Source organism: Sapajus apella, unplaced genomic scaffold, assembly GCF_009761245.1.
Source record: "Sapajus apella isolate SASKATOON/1434 unplaced genomic scaffold, GSC_monkey_1.0 scaffold17, whole genome shotgun sequence".
NCBI lineage: Eukaryota > Metazoa > Chordata > Mammalia > Primates > Cebidae > Sapajus > Sapajus apella.
Genome location: NW_022436957.1, coordinates 14,649,651 through 14,664,174, shown reverse-complemented (window position 1 = coordinate 14,664,174; position 14,524 = coordinate 14,649,651). Strand labels below are relative to the sequence as shown.

General features: G+C 42.8%; 1 protein-coding gene across 11 annotated transcripts in view; it reads left to right on the top strand.

Moving 5' to 3' along the window:
- PHKA2 (phosphorylase kinase regulatory subunit alpha 2) overlaps window positions 1–14,524 on the top strand; it is a 102,544-nt gene that overhangs the window by 23,449 nt on the left and 64,571 nt on the right. For all 11 annotated transcript variants that reach the window (XR_004271131.1, XR_004271130.1, XM_032286029.1 and 8 more), the window contains exon 2: window positions 13,076–13,234. Coding sequence is in view for 8 of the 11 variants with exons in the window: in XM_032286029.1 (XP_032141920.1) it covers window positions 13,076–13,234 (159 nt within the window). In the remaining 3 variants the exon portion in view is untranslated. The remainder of the gene's footprint in view (window positions 1–13,075; window positions 13,235–14,524) is intronic.

Here is a 14,524-nt window from a genome sequence, read left to right as displayed (position 1 = left end):
TTTGCGTTTCTCTGATGACCAGTGATGATGAGCATTTTTTCATATGTTTGTTGGCCTCACGTATGTCTTCTTTTGTAAAGTGTCTGTTCATATCCTTTGCCCACTTTTGAATGAGCTTGTTAGTTTTTTTCTTGTAAATCTGTTTTAGTTCTTTGTAAATTCTGGATATCAGCCCTTTGTCAGATGGGTAAATGCAAAATTTTTTTCCCATTCTGTTGGTTGCCGATTTACTCTATTGACTGTTTCTTTTGCTGTGCAGAAGCTGTGGAGTTTGATTAGGTCCCATTTGTCTATTTTGTCTTTTGTTGTCAATGCTCTTGGTGTTTTGGTCACGAAGTCCTTGCCTACACCTATGTCCTGAATGGTTTTGCCTAGATTTTCTTCTAGGGTTTTTATGGTATTAGGTCTTATGTTTAAGTCTTTAATCCATCTGGAGTTAATTTTAGTGTAAGGTGTCAGGAAGGGATCCAGTTTCTGCTTTCTGCACATGGCTAGCCAGCTTTCCCAACACCATTTAATGAACAGGGAATCCTTTCCCCATTGCTTGTTTTTGTCTGGTTTGTCAAAGATCAGATGGTTGTAGATATGTTGTGTTGCCTCCGAGACCTCTGTTCTGTTCCATTGGTCTATATCTCTGTTTTGGTACCAGTACCATGCTGTTCTGATTACTGTAGCCTTGTAGTATAGTTTGAAGTCCAGTAGTGTGATGCCTCCCGCTTTGTTCTTTTTGCTTAGAATTGACTTGGCTATGCGGGCTCCCTTTTGGTTCCATATGAAGTTTAAGGTGATTTTTTCTAGTTCTGCGAAGAAGGTCATTGGTAGCTTGATGGGGATAGCATTGAATCTGTAAATTACTTTGGGCAGTATGGCCATTTTCACGATATTGATTCTTCCTAACCATGAACATGGAATGTTTCTCCATCTGTTTGTGTCCTCTCTTATTTCGTTGAGCAGTGGCTTGTAGTTCTCCTTGAAGAGGTCCTTTACATTCCTTGTTAGTTGTATTCCTAGGTATTTTATTCTCTTTGTGGCAATTGTGAATGGAAGTTTGTTCTTGATTTGGCTCTCTTTAAGTCTGTTATTGGTGTATAGGAATGCATGTGATTTTTGCACATTGATTTTGTATCCTGAGACTTTGCTGAAGTTGCTTATCAGTTTCAGGAGATTTGGGGCTGAGATGATGGGGTCTTCTAGATATACAATTATGTCGTCTGCAAATAGAGACAATTTGACTTCCTCCTTTCCTATTTGAATGCCCTTTATTTCTTTTTCTTGCCTGATTGCTCTGGCTAGAACTTCTAGTACTATATTGAATAGCAGTGGTGAGAGAGGGCATCCTTGTCTGGTGCCACATTTCAAGGGTAATGCTTCCAGTTTTTGCCCATTCAGTATGATATTGGCTGTTGGTTTGTCATAAATAGCTTTTATTATTTTGAGACACGTTCCGTCAATACCTAGCTTGTTGAGGGTTTTTAGCATAAAGTGCTGTTGAATTTTGTCAAAGGCCTTCTCTGCATCAATTGAGATAATCATGTGGTTTTTGTCTTTGGTTCTGTTTATGTGGTGAATTACGTTTATAGACTTGCGTATGTTGAACCAGCCTTGCATCCCCAGGATGAAGCCTACTTGATCATGGTGGATAAGCTTTTTGATGTGCTGTTGCAATCGGCTTGCCGGTATTTTATTGCAGATTTTTGCATCTATGTTCATCATGGATATTGGCCTGAAGTTTTCTTTTCTTGTTGAGTCTCTGCCGGGTTTTGGAATCAGGATGATGTTGGTCTCATAAAAAGATTTGGGAAGAATTCCCTCTTTTTGTATTGTTTGGAATAGTTTTAGAAGGAATGGTACCAGCTCCTCTTTGTACGTCTGGTAGAATTCGGCTGTGAACCCATCTGGACCTGGGCTTTTTTTGGGTGGTAAGCCCTTAATTGCTGCCTCAACTTCAGACCTTGTTATGGGTCTGTTCAGGGTTTCAGCTTCTTCCTGGTTTAGGCTTGGGAGGAGGCAAGTGTCCAGGAATTTATCCATTTCTTCCAGGTTTACTAGTTTATGTGCATAGAGTTGTTTGTAATAATCTCTGATGATGGTTTGAATTTCTGTGGAATCTGTGGTGATATCCCCTTTATCGTTTTTTATTGCATCAGTTTGGTTTTTCTCTCTTTTTTATTAATCTGGCTAGTGGTCTATTTTGTTGATCTTTTCAAAAAACCAGCTCCTGGATTTATTGATTTTTTGAAGGGTTTTTTGTGTCTCTATTTCCTTCAGTTCTGCTCTGATCTTAGCTATTTCTCGTCTTCTGCTAGACTTTGAGTTTTTTTGATCTTGCTCCTCTAGCCCTTTCAGTTTTGACGATAGGGTGTCAATTTTTTATCTCTCCTTGCTTCTCATGTGGGCACTTATTGCTATATATTTTCCTCTAGAGACTGCTTTAAATATGTCCCAGAGATTTTGGTATGTTGTGTCTTCATTCTCGTTGGTTTCGAAGAACATCTTTATTTCTGTCTTCATTTCATTGTTTATCCAGTCAACATTCAAGAGCAAGTTGTTCAGTTTCCATGAAACTGTTCGGTTCTGGGTTAGTTTTTGAATTCTGAGTTCTAACTTGATTGCACTGTGGTCTGAGAGACTGTTTGTTATGATTTCCGTTCTTTTGCATTTGCTGAGGAGTGATTTACTCCCAATTATGTGGTCAGTTTTAGAGTAGGTGTGATGTGGTGCGGAGTAGAATGTATATTCTGTGGATTTTGGGTGGAGAGTTCTGTAAATGTCTATTAGGTTTGCTTGGTCCAGGTCTGAGTTCAAGTCCTGGATATCCTTGTTAATTTTCTCTCTGGTTGATCTGTCTAATATTGACAATGGGGTGTTAAAGTCTCCCACTATAATTGTGTGGGAGTCTAAGTCTCTTTGTAAGTCATTAAGAACTTGCCTTATGTATCTGGGTGCTCCTGTATTGGGTGCGTATATATTTACGATCGTTAGCTCTTCTTGTTGCATTGATCCTTTTACCATTATGTAATGTCCCTCTTTGTCTCTTATGATCTTTGTTGCTTTAAAGTCTAATTTATCAGAGATGAGAATTGCAACTCCTGCTTTATTTTGCTCTCCATTTGCTTGGTAAATCTTCCTCCATCCCTTTATTTTGAGCCTTTGTGTATCCTCGCATGTGAGATGGGTTTCCTGGATACAGCACACCAATGGGTTTTGGCTTTTTATCCAATTTGCCAGTCTGTGTGTTTTGATTGGGGCATTTAGTCCATTTACATTTAGGGTTAATACTGTTATGTGTGAATTTGATACTGCCATTTTGGTGCTAGCTGGGTGTTTTGCCCATTAGTTGATGCAGATTCATCATTGTGTTGATTCTCTTTACCTTTTGGCATGTTTTTGGAGTGGCTGGTACTGGTTGTTCCTTTCTATGTGTAGAGCCTCTTTCAGGAGCTCTTGTAAAGCTGGCCTGGTGGTGACGAAATCTCTGAGCACTTGCATGTTCACAAAGGATTTTATTTTTCCTTCACTTATGAAGCTTAGTTTGGCTGAATAGGAGATTCTGGGTTGCAAGTTCTTTTCTTTAAGGATGTTGAATATTGGCCCCCACTCTCTTCTGGCTTGTAGGGTTTCTGCTGAGAGATCTGCTGTGAGACTGATGGGCTTCCCTTTGTGGGTAACCCGACCTTTCTCTCTGGCTGCCCTTAGTATTTTCTCCTTCATTTCAACCCTGGTGAATCTGACGATTATGTGCTGTGGGGTTGCTCTTCTTGACAAATATCTTTGTAGTGTTCTCTGTATTTCCTGGACTTGAATGTTTGCCTGCATTGCTAGGTTGGGGAAGTTTTCCTGGATAATATCCTGAAGAGTATTTTCCAGCTTGGACTCATTCTCTTTGTCACATTCAGGTACGCCTATCAAACGTAGATTAGGTCTTTTCACATAGTCCCACATTTCTTGGAGACTTTGTTCATTCCTGTTTACTCTTTTTTCTCCATTCTTGCCTTCCCGTTTTATTTCATTGAGTTGATCTTCGACCTCTGATATCCTTTCTTCTGCCCGGTCAATTCAGCTGTTGATACTTGTGCATGCTTCACGAAGTTCTCGTGTTGTGTTTTTCAGCTCCATCAATTCACTTATATTCCTTTCTATTTTGTCCATTCTCATTAGCATTTCATCAAATCTTTTTTCAACGTTCTTAGTTTCTTTGCATTGGGTTAGAACATGTTCTTTAAGTTCACAGAAGTTTTTTTACTACCCACCTTCTGAAGTCGGATTCTGTCATTTCATCACACTCGTTCTCCATCCAACCTTGTTCCCTTGCTGGTGAGGAGTTGTGATCCCTTGTAGGAGGAGAGGTGTTCTGGTTTTGGGTGTTTTCATCCTTTTTGCCTGGTTTCTTCCCATCTTTAAGGATTTATCCACCTGTCGACTTTGTAGTTGCTGGCTTTCAGATTGGGCCTCTGAGTGGACGTTCTGTTTGTTGATGATGAGGTTATTTCTGTTTCTTGGTTTTCCTTCTGACAGTCTGGCCCCTCTGCTGTAGGTCTGCTGAGGTCCACTCCAGGCCCTGCTTGCCTGGGGTTCACCTGCAGCAGCTGCTGAACAGTAAGGGTTGTTACCAGTTTACTTCTTCTGCTATCTTTGTCCCAGAAGGATACCGGCCAAGTGTCAATCTGATCTTTCCTTTATGAGGTGGCTCTTTGGATATATAGAGGTCAGGGAGCTGCTTGAGGAGACGGTCTCTTCTTTATAGGAGCTCAAATGGTGAGCTGTGAGCTCTGTTGTTCAATCAGAGCTGCTGGGCAGGTGCGTTTGGGTCTGCTGCAGAACTCATAAGCTGCTTTTTGTTCCCAGCTGCTCTGTCCCAGGGATTTAGGGCTTTATGATTTTCGGTTATGCTGCTGCCTTCTCTTTTTTTTTTTTTTCCTTCAGAGCTGTCCTGTCCAGCAAGGAGGCAGCCTAGTCACTGTCTGCCTGTAGAGGCTTTGCTGAGCTGCTGTGGGCTCCACCCAGCTGCCGAGTGAACTTCCCTGCGATCCTGTTTATATGGGTGTAGTTAGAACTGCCTCGGCAATGGTGGCCTGCCTCTATTAAGGCAGAGCCTCTCTGCAGTGGCGGGTTGCCTTGGCAACGGCAGGCTGCCTCAGCAATGGCAGGTTGCCTTGGCAACGGCAGGCTGCCTCAGCAATGGCAGGTTGCCTTGGCAACGGCAGGCTGCCTCAGCATTGGCTGACTACCTCTGTAGTGGTGGGCTGCCTCGGTAATGACGGACACCCCTCCCCCTCAGAGCTGGACCATCCTAGGTTCAGCTGCGCTTGCTGTGAAACTCTCAATCCAGAGAGTTTCTGATTGCTGTTCTTTTGTGGGGGTGGGACCACACTAGCCTGATCGTCTGGCTCCCTGCCTCAGAGCCTTTTTTTTCTTTTTTTTTTTTAAGTTGGTGTTCCAGTCACCTGTTGAAGAGGCGCCGCGGTATGTGTTTTTTCCACTGCGGCAACTCACTGTGCTGGCTTAAACAGCGGCACTGAGATTCGTGGCACTTTTTTTGCCCTGGAATCTACTATCCTGGCTCCTTGCTCAGTCCCCTTTTTAAACAGACAAATGGGCGACTTCCCGTGGCTCCAATCTCCAGCCAGAAGGGCACCCGGACTGTTGTATTTTGTACGGAGAACCGTTGCTCTGGGGCGCCGACAAAGCAGCCACGCGGGGCAAAGCAGCGGTGCCGGCCGGCACCGCCGCTCTGGCCGAAACAGCCGCACTGGCGACCGTGGAGCTCTTCCGCCTGGGAATTGCCTAGTCTGTGGGCAATAAAAATGCGGCGCCCACTCACCCTCTGCGCTTTCACTGGGAGCTGCAATCCTGAGCTGTTCCTAAACAGCCATCTTGGATATCCCCCCAAATGAGCATTCTTAAGTGGCAAGTTACTTGTATTAGCTATGTATAATACAAATATATGTAGACAGAGAATGTCTATATATATTTATATATATATATATATATATATATATATGAGTGATACTTAAAAGTGTCTTTGAAAAGATATATCAGACTATAAATCAGTAAAAATAAAGTGATTTATTATACAGACATTTATTTATTAGGTGCCTAACTAGGCCAGGACCTTGGCTAGAGTGATAAACAAAAAAGATAGACTTTGCCTTTAGGAATCTTGTAATATGAAAACCATGCTTAAGATTGTGCCAGAAAGACATCCCATGTCCATGAATCATAAACTCAATATGGTTGAGATGGTAGTATTGTCCAAACTGGTCTACAGCTGTGGAATTGAGATTGAGGTTCTTTTTCTTGCATATGTATGTCCACTTGTCCCAACATTGTTAAAAAGGCTGTTCTTTCTTGGATTGTCTTTAGATCTTTGTCAAAAATTAGTTTGCCCTGTTCATGTGGATCTGTTTCTGGACTCTGTTCTGTTCTGTCCAGCTATGTGTCTATTCCCTTTCCTCTTGTTAGGATTTTGATGAACTGACCCTCATGGTTCTCTGTGTCTTCCTTCTCCTGTGCACAAGATGAGCAGTGACATCGTTTGGATGTTTGTCCCTGCCCAAGTCTCATGTTGAAATGTAATCCCCAGTTTTGGAGGTGGGGCCTGGTGGGAGGTGATTGGATCATGCAGGTGGATTTCTTATGAATGGTTTAGTATTTGTGAGAAATGGTTTAGCATCCCTTGGTGTTGTCCTTGCAATAGTGAGTGAGTTTTCCTAAGATCTGGTAGTTTAAAAGTAGGTGGCACCTCCCACATCTCCCTCTTGCTCCTGCTCTCGCCATGTGAAGTGCCTGCTTCCATTTTGCCTTCCGCCATGAATAAAAGCTCCCTGAGACCTCCCCAGAAGCAGATGCCGCCATGCTTCCTGTACACCCTACAGAACCATGAGCCAACTAAACCTCTTTTCTTATAAACCTAGTCTCAGCTATTTCCCTATAGCAATGTGAGAATGGCCTCATAAAGGCAGTGTTTTAGATGCAAGTTGCTCTAGTAGCCTGGTTTCTACAGGGAAGATAACACAGAACAGAACCACAGCTGGCCAGGGATAGACACACGGTATGGACAAGAAATAAGCATTTGTTGTAATAAACCACTGAGATGTTAGTGTTATTTGTTACCAGACCATGGGGGCCAAGCTCTGGACCCAATCCATTCTAGGTCATAGGGGCCTGCCCTTTATTTTTCATCAACAGGAGCCAACAAAGGCGCTTTTCCTAGATTAGAAACCCAGAAGTGGTGCAGAAGGTAACAGAGGTGAACACATGGCTGGAGATGAAGGACAAGCTGTTCAGCTCTTGGCCCCTTGCTTTTGATGAAACACAGTTTATATTAGACCCCTCTGTCTTGGGCCCCTTCTCACAGAGTTTAAGGATATCGTTGGCAGGTTCTCCTGCAGCAGGGATGCTAACTGTCAGTGCAGGTTCGGGCTATCTCCACTAAGACCGGCTTGTGATACTGCTTATGATTCTTAGCTATCCTCAGAGTTGCCGTTTCTAGAGATCTGCCCCATTTGCTGTCCTTCAGGACTCTACATCCGATCACCTGATATAGGTGGGAGAGTGGATATTATTACAGAATTTGCCAGTGATGTTAATTTAGTCATTGTTTTTTTCAGGCAAAGTACACAAAGAGTTTAACAAAGTAAACAGGGAAGATTTATATGAATGAGCAAAATTCAGGGCTAAACTTGAAGGAAAAAGGCAAGACCTGGGTGTGGAGAGGACAGAGTGCCAGGTTTTTTGTTTCAAAAATATTAATGTGATAAAATAGTTTCACCAGTATTGTTTACAGTAATGATAAAAGAGGGCACCTCAAACTTTGGTGTTTTTTCTAATAAAAATGATGGTTACATCAACCTCACTTGCAGATTCCTCCCCTTGCTACATCATCTGACTTCCTGAAATTATTGTAATTATATGAAGAAGAAATACTGTTAATGAAAGCCATTTAAATGGGTCAGTAATATTAAACATTGCAATTATTAAGCAGACAGAGTCCAAGAAGCTTGATACAAATTCATTCATTTAATCTTGACAAATAACCCTATGAGGTGTACACATTGTTATAATCCCCACTTGACAGGTGGACACTGAAGTTATTTGCTCAAGGTCACAGCTGGATGGTGGTAGAGCTTTGGACATGGGCAGTTTGATTCCAGCTTGCTCTTAAACACAATACATGGAGGGTTGTCTTTCTTTGTAGGTAGAAATGGTGACATAGTACCTGGTTTAAAAAGAAACTATGCCAGATCCGGTGGTTCACGCCTATAATCCCCAGCACTTTGGGAGGCCAAGGTGGGGTGGATCACTTGAGGTCAGGAATTCGATAGCAAACAGCCAGGCCAACATGGGGAAACCCTGTCTCTACTAAAAGTACAAAAATTAGCTGGGTGTGGTGGCATGCACCTGTAATCCCAGCAACTGAGGTGACTGAGGCAGGAGAATCGCTTGAACCCCGGAGGCAGAGGTTTCAGTGAGCCGAGATCGTGCCATTGCACTCCAGCTTGGGTGACAAAGCAAGACTCCCATCACACACACAAAAAAAGAAACTAAAAATTGATCAGCTCACCAAAGAGCAAATCCAGTGCCCTTCCCTCCCAGACAAGAATGACTGGATGGTTAAATTCATAGGTAGTCAGGGAAATAAAAATTTTTAAAATAAAAATGGTTGGCCGGGTGCGGTGCCTCACGCCTGTAATCCCAGCACTTTGGGAGGCAGAGGCGGGTGGATTGCCTGAGGTCAGGAGTTTGAGACTAGCCTGACTAACATAATGAAACCTCGTCTCTACTAAAAATACAAAAAATTAGCTGGGCGTGGTAGTGGGCACCTGTAATCCCAGTTACTCGGGAGGCTGAGGCAAGGGAATCACTTGAACCGGGGAGGCGGAGGTTGCGATGAACCGAGATTGCACTCCAGCCTGGGCAACAAGAGCGAGACTCCATCTCAAAACAATAAATAAATAAATAAATAAAATAAAAATGGTTATGAGATACCACTTTACACCCATCAGACTGACAAAAAAAACTATTGATAACTTGTGGCAGAGATGGGGAATAACTATTAAAATTTAAAGTATGTATGCATATTACATGCCAATCCAGCATTCACATTTTGGGGATTCTGTTTCATGGAAATAAAAGCACTGTTGAATATATAAGGATATTTATTGCAGTCTTTGTATTGCCAAATAAAAAAAAAATCCCAGAAAACAAATGAAAACCTGTTGTTACAGGTATCCTCTGGAATGTGATGCAGCCTCTGAAACTCGTGAGTTTGAATTATGCCAGATCACTTGGAGGGACCTCATAAGGTTCTATTGAAAGAGAAATGCAGGGTGCAGCAGTATGTATCATTTGATCCCACTATCATGCTCATTAAAAACAGTTGCCCTGGCCGGGCACGGTGGCTCACACCTGTAATCCCAGAACTTTGGGAGGCCGAGGTGGGCGGATCACCTGAGGTCAAGAGTTTGAGACCAGCCTGGCCAACATGGTGAAACCCTGTCTCTACTGAAAATACAAAAATTAGCCAGGCATGGTGGCGCACACCTGTAATCCCAGCTACTTGGGAGGCTGAGGCAGGAGAATCGCTTGAACCCGTGAGGCGGGGTTTGCAGTGAGGCGAGATTGCACCAAAAGAAAACCTGTGCATGAACAGGAATTTTAATTATATGTATGTATATGTGTGTGTGTGTGTGTGTGTGTGTGTGTGTGTGTGTGTGTGTGTGTATAGACTTCACCTTAAGGTATACAATTGTGTGTGTGTGTGTGTGTGTGTGTGTATAAAATCTGGTTTTAGTAACACATAGGAGAAAATGTGGAAAAAATGTATATATGAGGTTGTTACATGGACTGTGTTTATGGGATTGGTGAGGGGAGGAGGGAACCAAGCGAAAAAAGAGAAGGAAGAAAGACAACTGAAAAAGATACATCTATCTGATTATGGTTATATATTTCTGCAATGCTATGTGTGGGTGCAGATATAGCTAAATAATGTTTTTCAGAGATTGGAAAGCAACAATGGTTAAAATGATCATATCTGAAACCATAGGTTTGGCTTGGACAAATCTCCCTACTGACCTCCTGTAGTCTGTCTTTGCCTGTGTTTGTGTTTAGCTTCCAGAATGGATCAGACAGGGCAGCTTCTTGTTCCCTCCTCCATCACCATACTTAAAGTAAAGGAAAGACTCCGGAGCTCCAAAGAGATGGACCTGTGTAGGTGGTTCCCAAGCATCAGTGAGTGAGAGTACAGATATGGCAGCATAGTCCATCTCCAGGCAGGAGAATGACTCAAAGACAAAACCACTGGGTCATCCCTATTAGAAGGGACAGCAGAACAGAAGTATCTGTCAATCTGTGGTCATTTCAGTTTTTATGAATCACATCAAAATGGAACCACCTACATCTCCTTCCAATACAGAGGATTGGCTTTTATAGACTTAACACGAGAAGCAAGTCAAAAAGTAAATATTCTTATTGCTGAGTAAAGTAACACCCTAATTTTACATGGTTGGTGTATGTCTGCTTCTGAGTGTGGAGATCCCCTGAAACACTCAGACTGCTTCTCTGTAGTTGAATGAGGGGGACAGACAACATACCTTTGGGTGAGGATAAACTAATCTACTCCAACAGTTAAGCGCAGTCTAAAGAATAAGAGAGATGACTTTCAGTTAACAGGACAGGGATATTTCATAATCCAAACCACACTTGGCACTATGTGAGCGATCACTGCTGTGTCACCGGAAGGTTGTTTGTTTCAATAGGCACATGGTTGGCAGGCACACCATAAATGGGTTGAGTTTCTTACTCTGGGTCTCCTGTTTCCCTGTCCCTGGCTTACCTAGCAAGCCTCAGAACAGATAAAGATGCTTATGTTGTTGTTGTTTTTGAGACAGAGTCACATTCTTTGTCACCCAGGCTGGAGTGCAGTGGTACAATCTTGGCTCACTGCAACCTCTGCCTCCTGGGTTCAAGTGATTCTCATGTCTCAGCCTCCTGAGTAGCTGGGATTACAGGCATATGCCACCACGCCCAGCTAATTTGGTCTCAAACTCCTGTCCTCAAGTGATCCACCCGCCTCAGTCTCCCAGACTGCTGGGATTATAGGCGTGAGCCACCGCACCAGGCCAAGATGCTTATGTTATATGTTATTGGTGAATAGTACTTTTTAAAAAGAGCACCATTAGTCTACTACTGGAATAAGATTTGTACTTGCACTCAGCCATTCCTAGACTTCAGTTCTGGTTTACTTTAAATCAGTAATTCATAGTTGTTAGCTATAGAACCATGTCAATACATTGAATGCTGTTGCCCCTGCGGGTAATATCAGTTGAGTTTTAGATGTTTTGGTAGAGGGCGTAGATTTGTTAGGGGAGAAAATCAAATATTTAATTTCTTAGGTGGGAACATGTGAAACCATGCCAGTGTTTTTTACCTAATATCGGCAGTATCATTATGAAAGTACCCAGTGGAGTGTTTTCATGAGCTCTCTTGTAAATAATATGGTACCCTTTTGAGTAATGTAATTTTTAAGCCTACAAGGTTCTGATTATTATGATACATTTTATTAGGTAAGTACAAATTTTCAGGAAATGTCAACAGAAGGGTTATCATTATATGACTCTTTTATCTGATTTCTAGGCAGAGTTTATTGGGACTGCCTTTTAAAAAGTTAATAGCTTTATTTACTTACCATACAATTCACCTATTTAAGCTGTACAGCTGAATGGTTTTTGGCATATTCACAGATTTGCGCATTCGTCACCACAATCCATTTTTGAGCATTTTCATCACCTAAAAAAACAAAAACCACTAGCAGCCACTGACTCCCAGATTCTACCTCTACTCCCAGCACAGTCCACCACTAATCTACTCTCTATCTCTATAGCCTTGCCTTTTCTGGACATTTCATACACATGGAGTCACACAATATGTGGCCTTTGGCATCTGGCTTCTTTCACTTAGCATGATGTCTTCAAGGTCCATCCCTGTGGTAGCATGCATCAGTACTTCCTTTTTCTGCCAAATAATATTTCATTGTTTGTATAGATCACATTTCATTTATCCATGTATCAGTTAATGTGTATTTGGCTTATTTCCACTTTATGGCTTTTATGAACAATGCTGCTGTGAACATTTGTGTGTAATTTTGTGTGGCAAGGTCTGGCTTTTTAGTGACTCAGTTGCCCTTTTAAATGCCCATGATATCATAGCTAAATAGGACTTCCAGATGTCCTCTTGCTTGGTACCTTCTCTTTAGGCACATGAAGGTCTGGATTCCCCAGAGAGGGAACGTCGCTTCCCTGGCACACAGAGCTAGAGAGTGGAGTGGGGTCCTGCCTCCAGGCTTCTTGCTCTCAGGGTCAGTGCTTTACCTATTGATATGGACACATGAAGGCTGAAGAAGACCTAAAGTCTGCAATATGCCACTTTGTGAAAGCCTCGCAGGCTTTTTGTTTGATGTTTCTTCTGTTTTACCACTTACAACAGTGTGGTCTTGTCTGAAAGCAGAAGAGCTGGAATCTTCCTTAGATATGTTCTTTGTTTTGTTTTGTTTTGTTTTGTTTTGTTTTGTTTTGAGATGGAGTCTTACCCAGGCTGGAGTGCAGTAGTGTGATCTCTGTTCACTGCAACCTCTGCCTCCCAGGTTCAAGCAATTCCCCTGCCTCAGCCTCCCGAGTAGCTGGGATTACAGGTGTGTGCCACCACATCTGGCTAATTTTTGTATTTTTAGTAGAGACGGGGTTTCACCATGCTGGCCAACCTGGTCTCGAACTCCTGACCTTGTGATCTGCCCGCCTCGGCCTCCCAAAGTGCTGGGATTACAGCCGTGAGCCACCGCGCCCAGCCCTTAGAGATTTTCTAGTCACGTATCCTCGTGATACAAGTAAGGAAACTGAGGTGCCAAGAAGGAATGTGATGTCTCACCCAAGATCACACTGTTAGTGGCAGATCAAGGACTGGAACTTTGGTCTCTCTGCTCCAGGTCCTGGTCTTCATCTCCCCTGTTAGGGCAAGCATCTGTTACCCAGGGACTGCATGAAGGGTGGCACTGAGCCATTTTGTGTCTCTTCTCTAATAGAATCCCGTCACGGGGCTGCTGTCAGCCAGCCATGAGCAGAAGGATGCCTGGGTGCGGGATAACATCTACAGTATCCTGGCCGTGTGGGGCCTGGGCATGGCCTACCGCAAGAATGCAGACCGCGATGAGGACAAGGCTAAGGCCTACGAGCTGGAGCAGGTAATGGTGACTGACGGCTGTATCTCAGCTGCTCAGCCACCTTGTCCTTCAACTGGAAAACCTACAGAGAAGTAGCTGTGTGCGCAGAACTGTTTGGGTGCAGGCCTCTCCTCCATTTCCGCTTTAGAATATTTTGGGGAGGCACTTAGATGGTCTCATCCTCACATTTGTCTTTCTGTTTGAGATTGGACATTCCCCTGTAAAACAATGACAGCATCCAGAATCACAGCAAATAGAAAATGAAGGTGTCCACACTTCTTTTTTTTTTTTTTGAGACAAAGTCTCACTCTGTTCTCCAGGCTAGAGTGCAGCGGTGGCTCACTGCAACCTCTACCTCCCGGTTTCAAGTGATTCTCCTGCTTCAGCGTCCCGAGTAGCTGGGATTACAGGCACCTGCCACCATGCCCAGCTTATTTTGTATTTTTAGTAGAGACAGGGTTTTACCACATTAGCCAGGCTGGTCTCAAACTCCTGGCCTCCGGTGATTGGCCCACCTCGGCCTCCCAAAATGCTGGAATTACAGGCATGAGCCACTGTGCTTGGCCGAATCCACATTTCTAACCCCAAAGTGTCAATTTGCGTAATTAGTTACATTTCTCCCATATGTGCTTTATCCATTTTATGCATATTTATACATGAGGTGTCATCATAAACTGATATGTTTTTACAAGTCACCTCACCACAGCTTCACATTCCAAAGCATGTATTCTTCAGAGTAGTCACATTGAAAGGATATTTATCCAAACATTGCTGCTGCATAAAATATTTTTGAAACTTCCCTTAAAAATACCTTTCTAATTTGAGCCATTCCAGGAAAGCAATCTTATTAATTTATGGTCAGCCTTTAATTTTGAACCAAATTGGTGTATCCAGTTTGGGAGCCTATATTATTCACCACGAGAAGGTGGTTTTCCTGCAGCAATGAAGTCCTTTTATTGTTGCCCAAAATCTAGAACCAAGACACCTATCAAAAAGTGTTTTGAGGGGTAGCATTGAAGTAGGGAGCACTGAAATATAAAAATCATTCTCTTGGCATGAGAGCTCTTGGGATTTTTCTTTGATGGTCTCACAGTCAGTGGATCATCTGGCATGGTGTCTCATTCATTAACATAGCATTATTATTGTTATTTATAACGAGAATAAGACTTGTAATTGGTTACAGTAAATCAGATTATTCAGAAACCTTGGCTGTCACTTGCATTTTGTTAGAGCTTTACTCAGTAATTCAGTGATGGTTTCACAAATGGCCATTTGGGCAAACAGTACTTTTGGGCAGGCGTGGTGGACTCA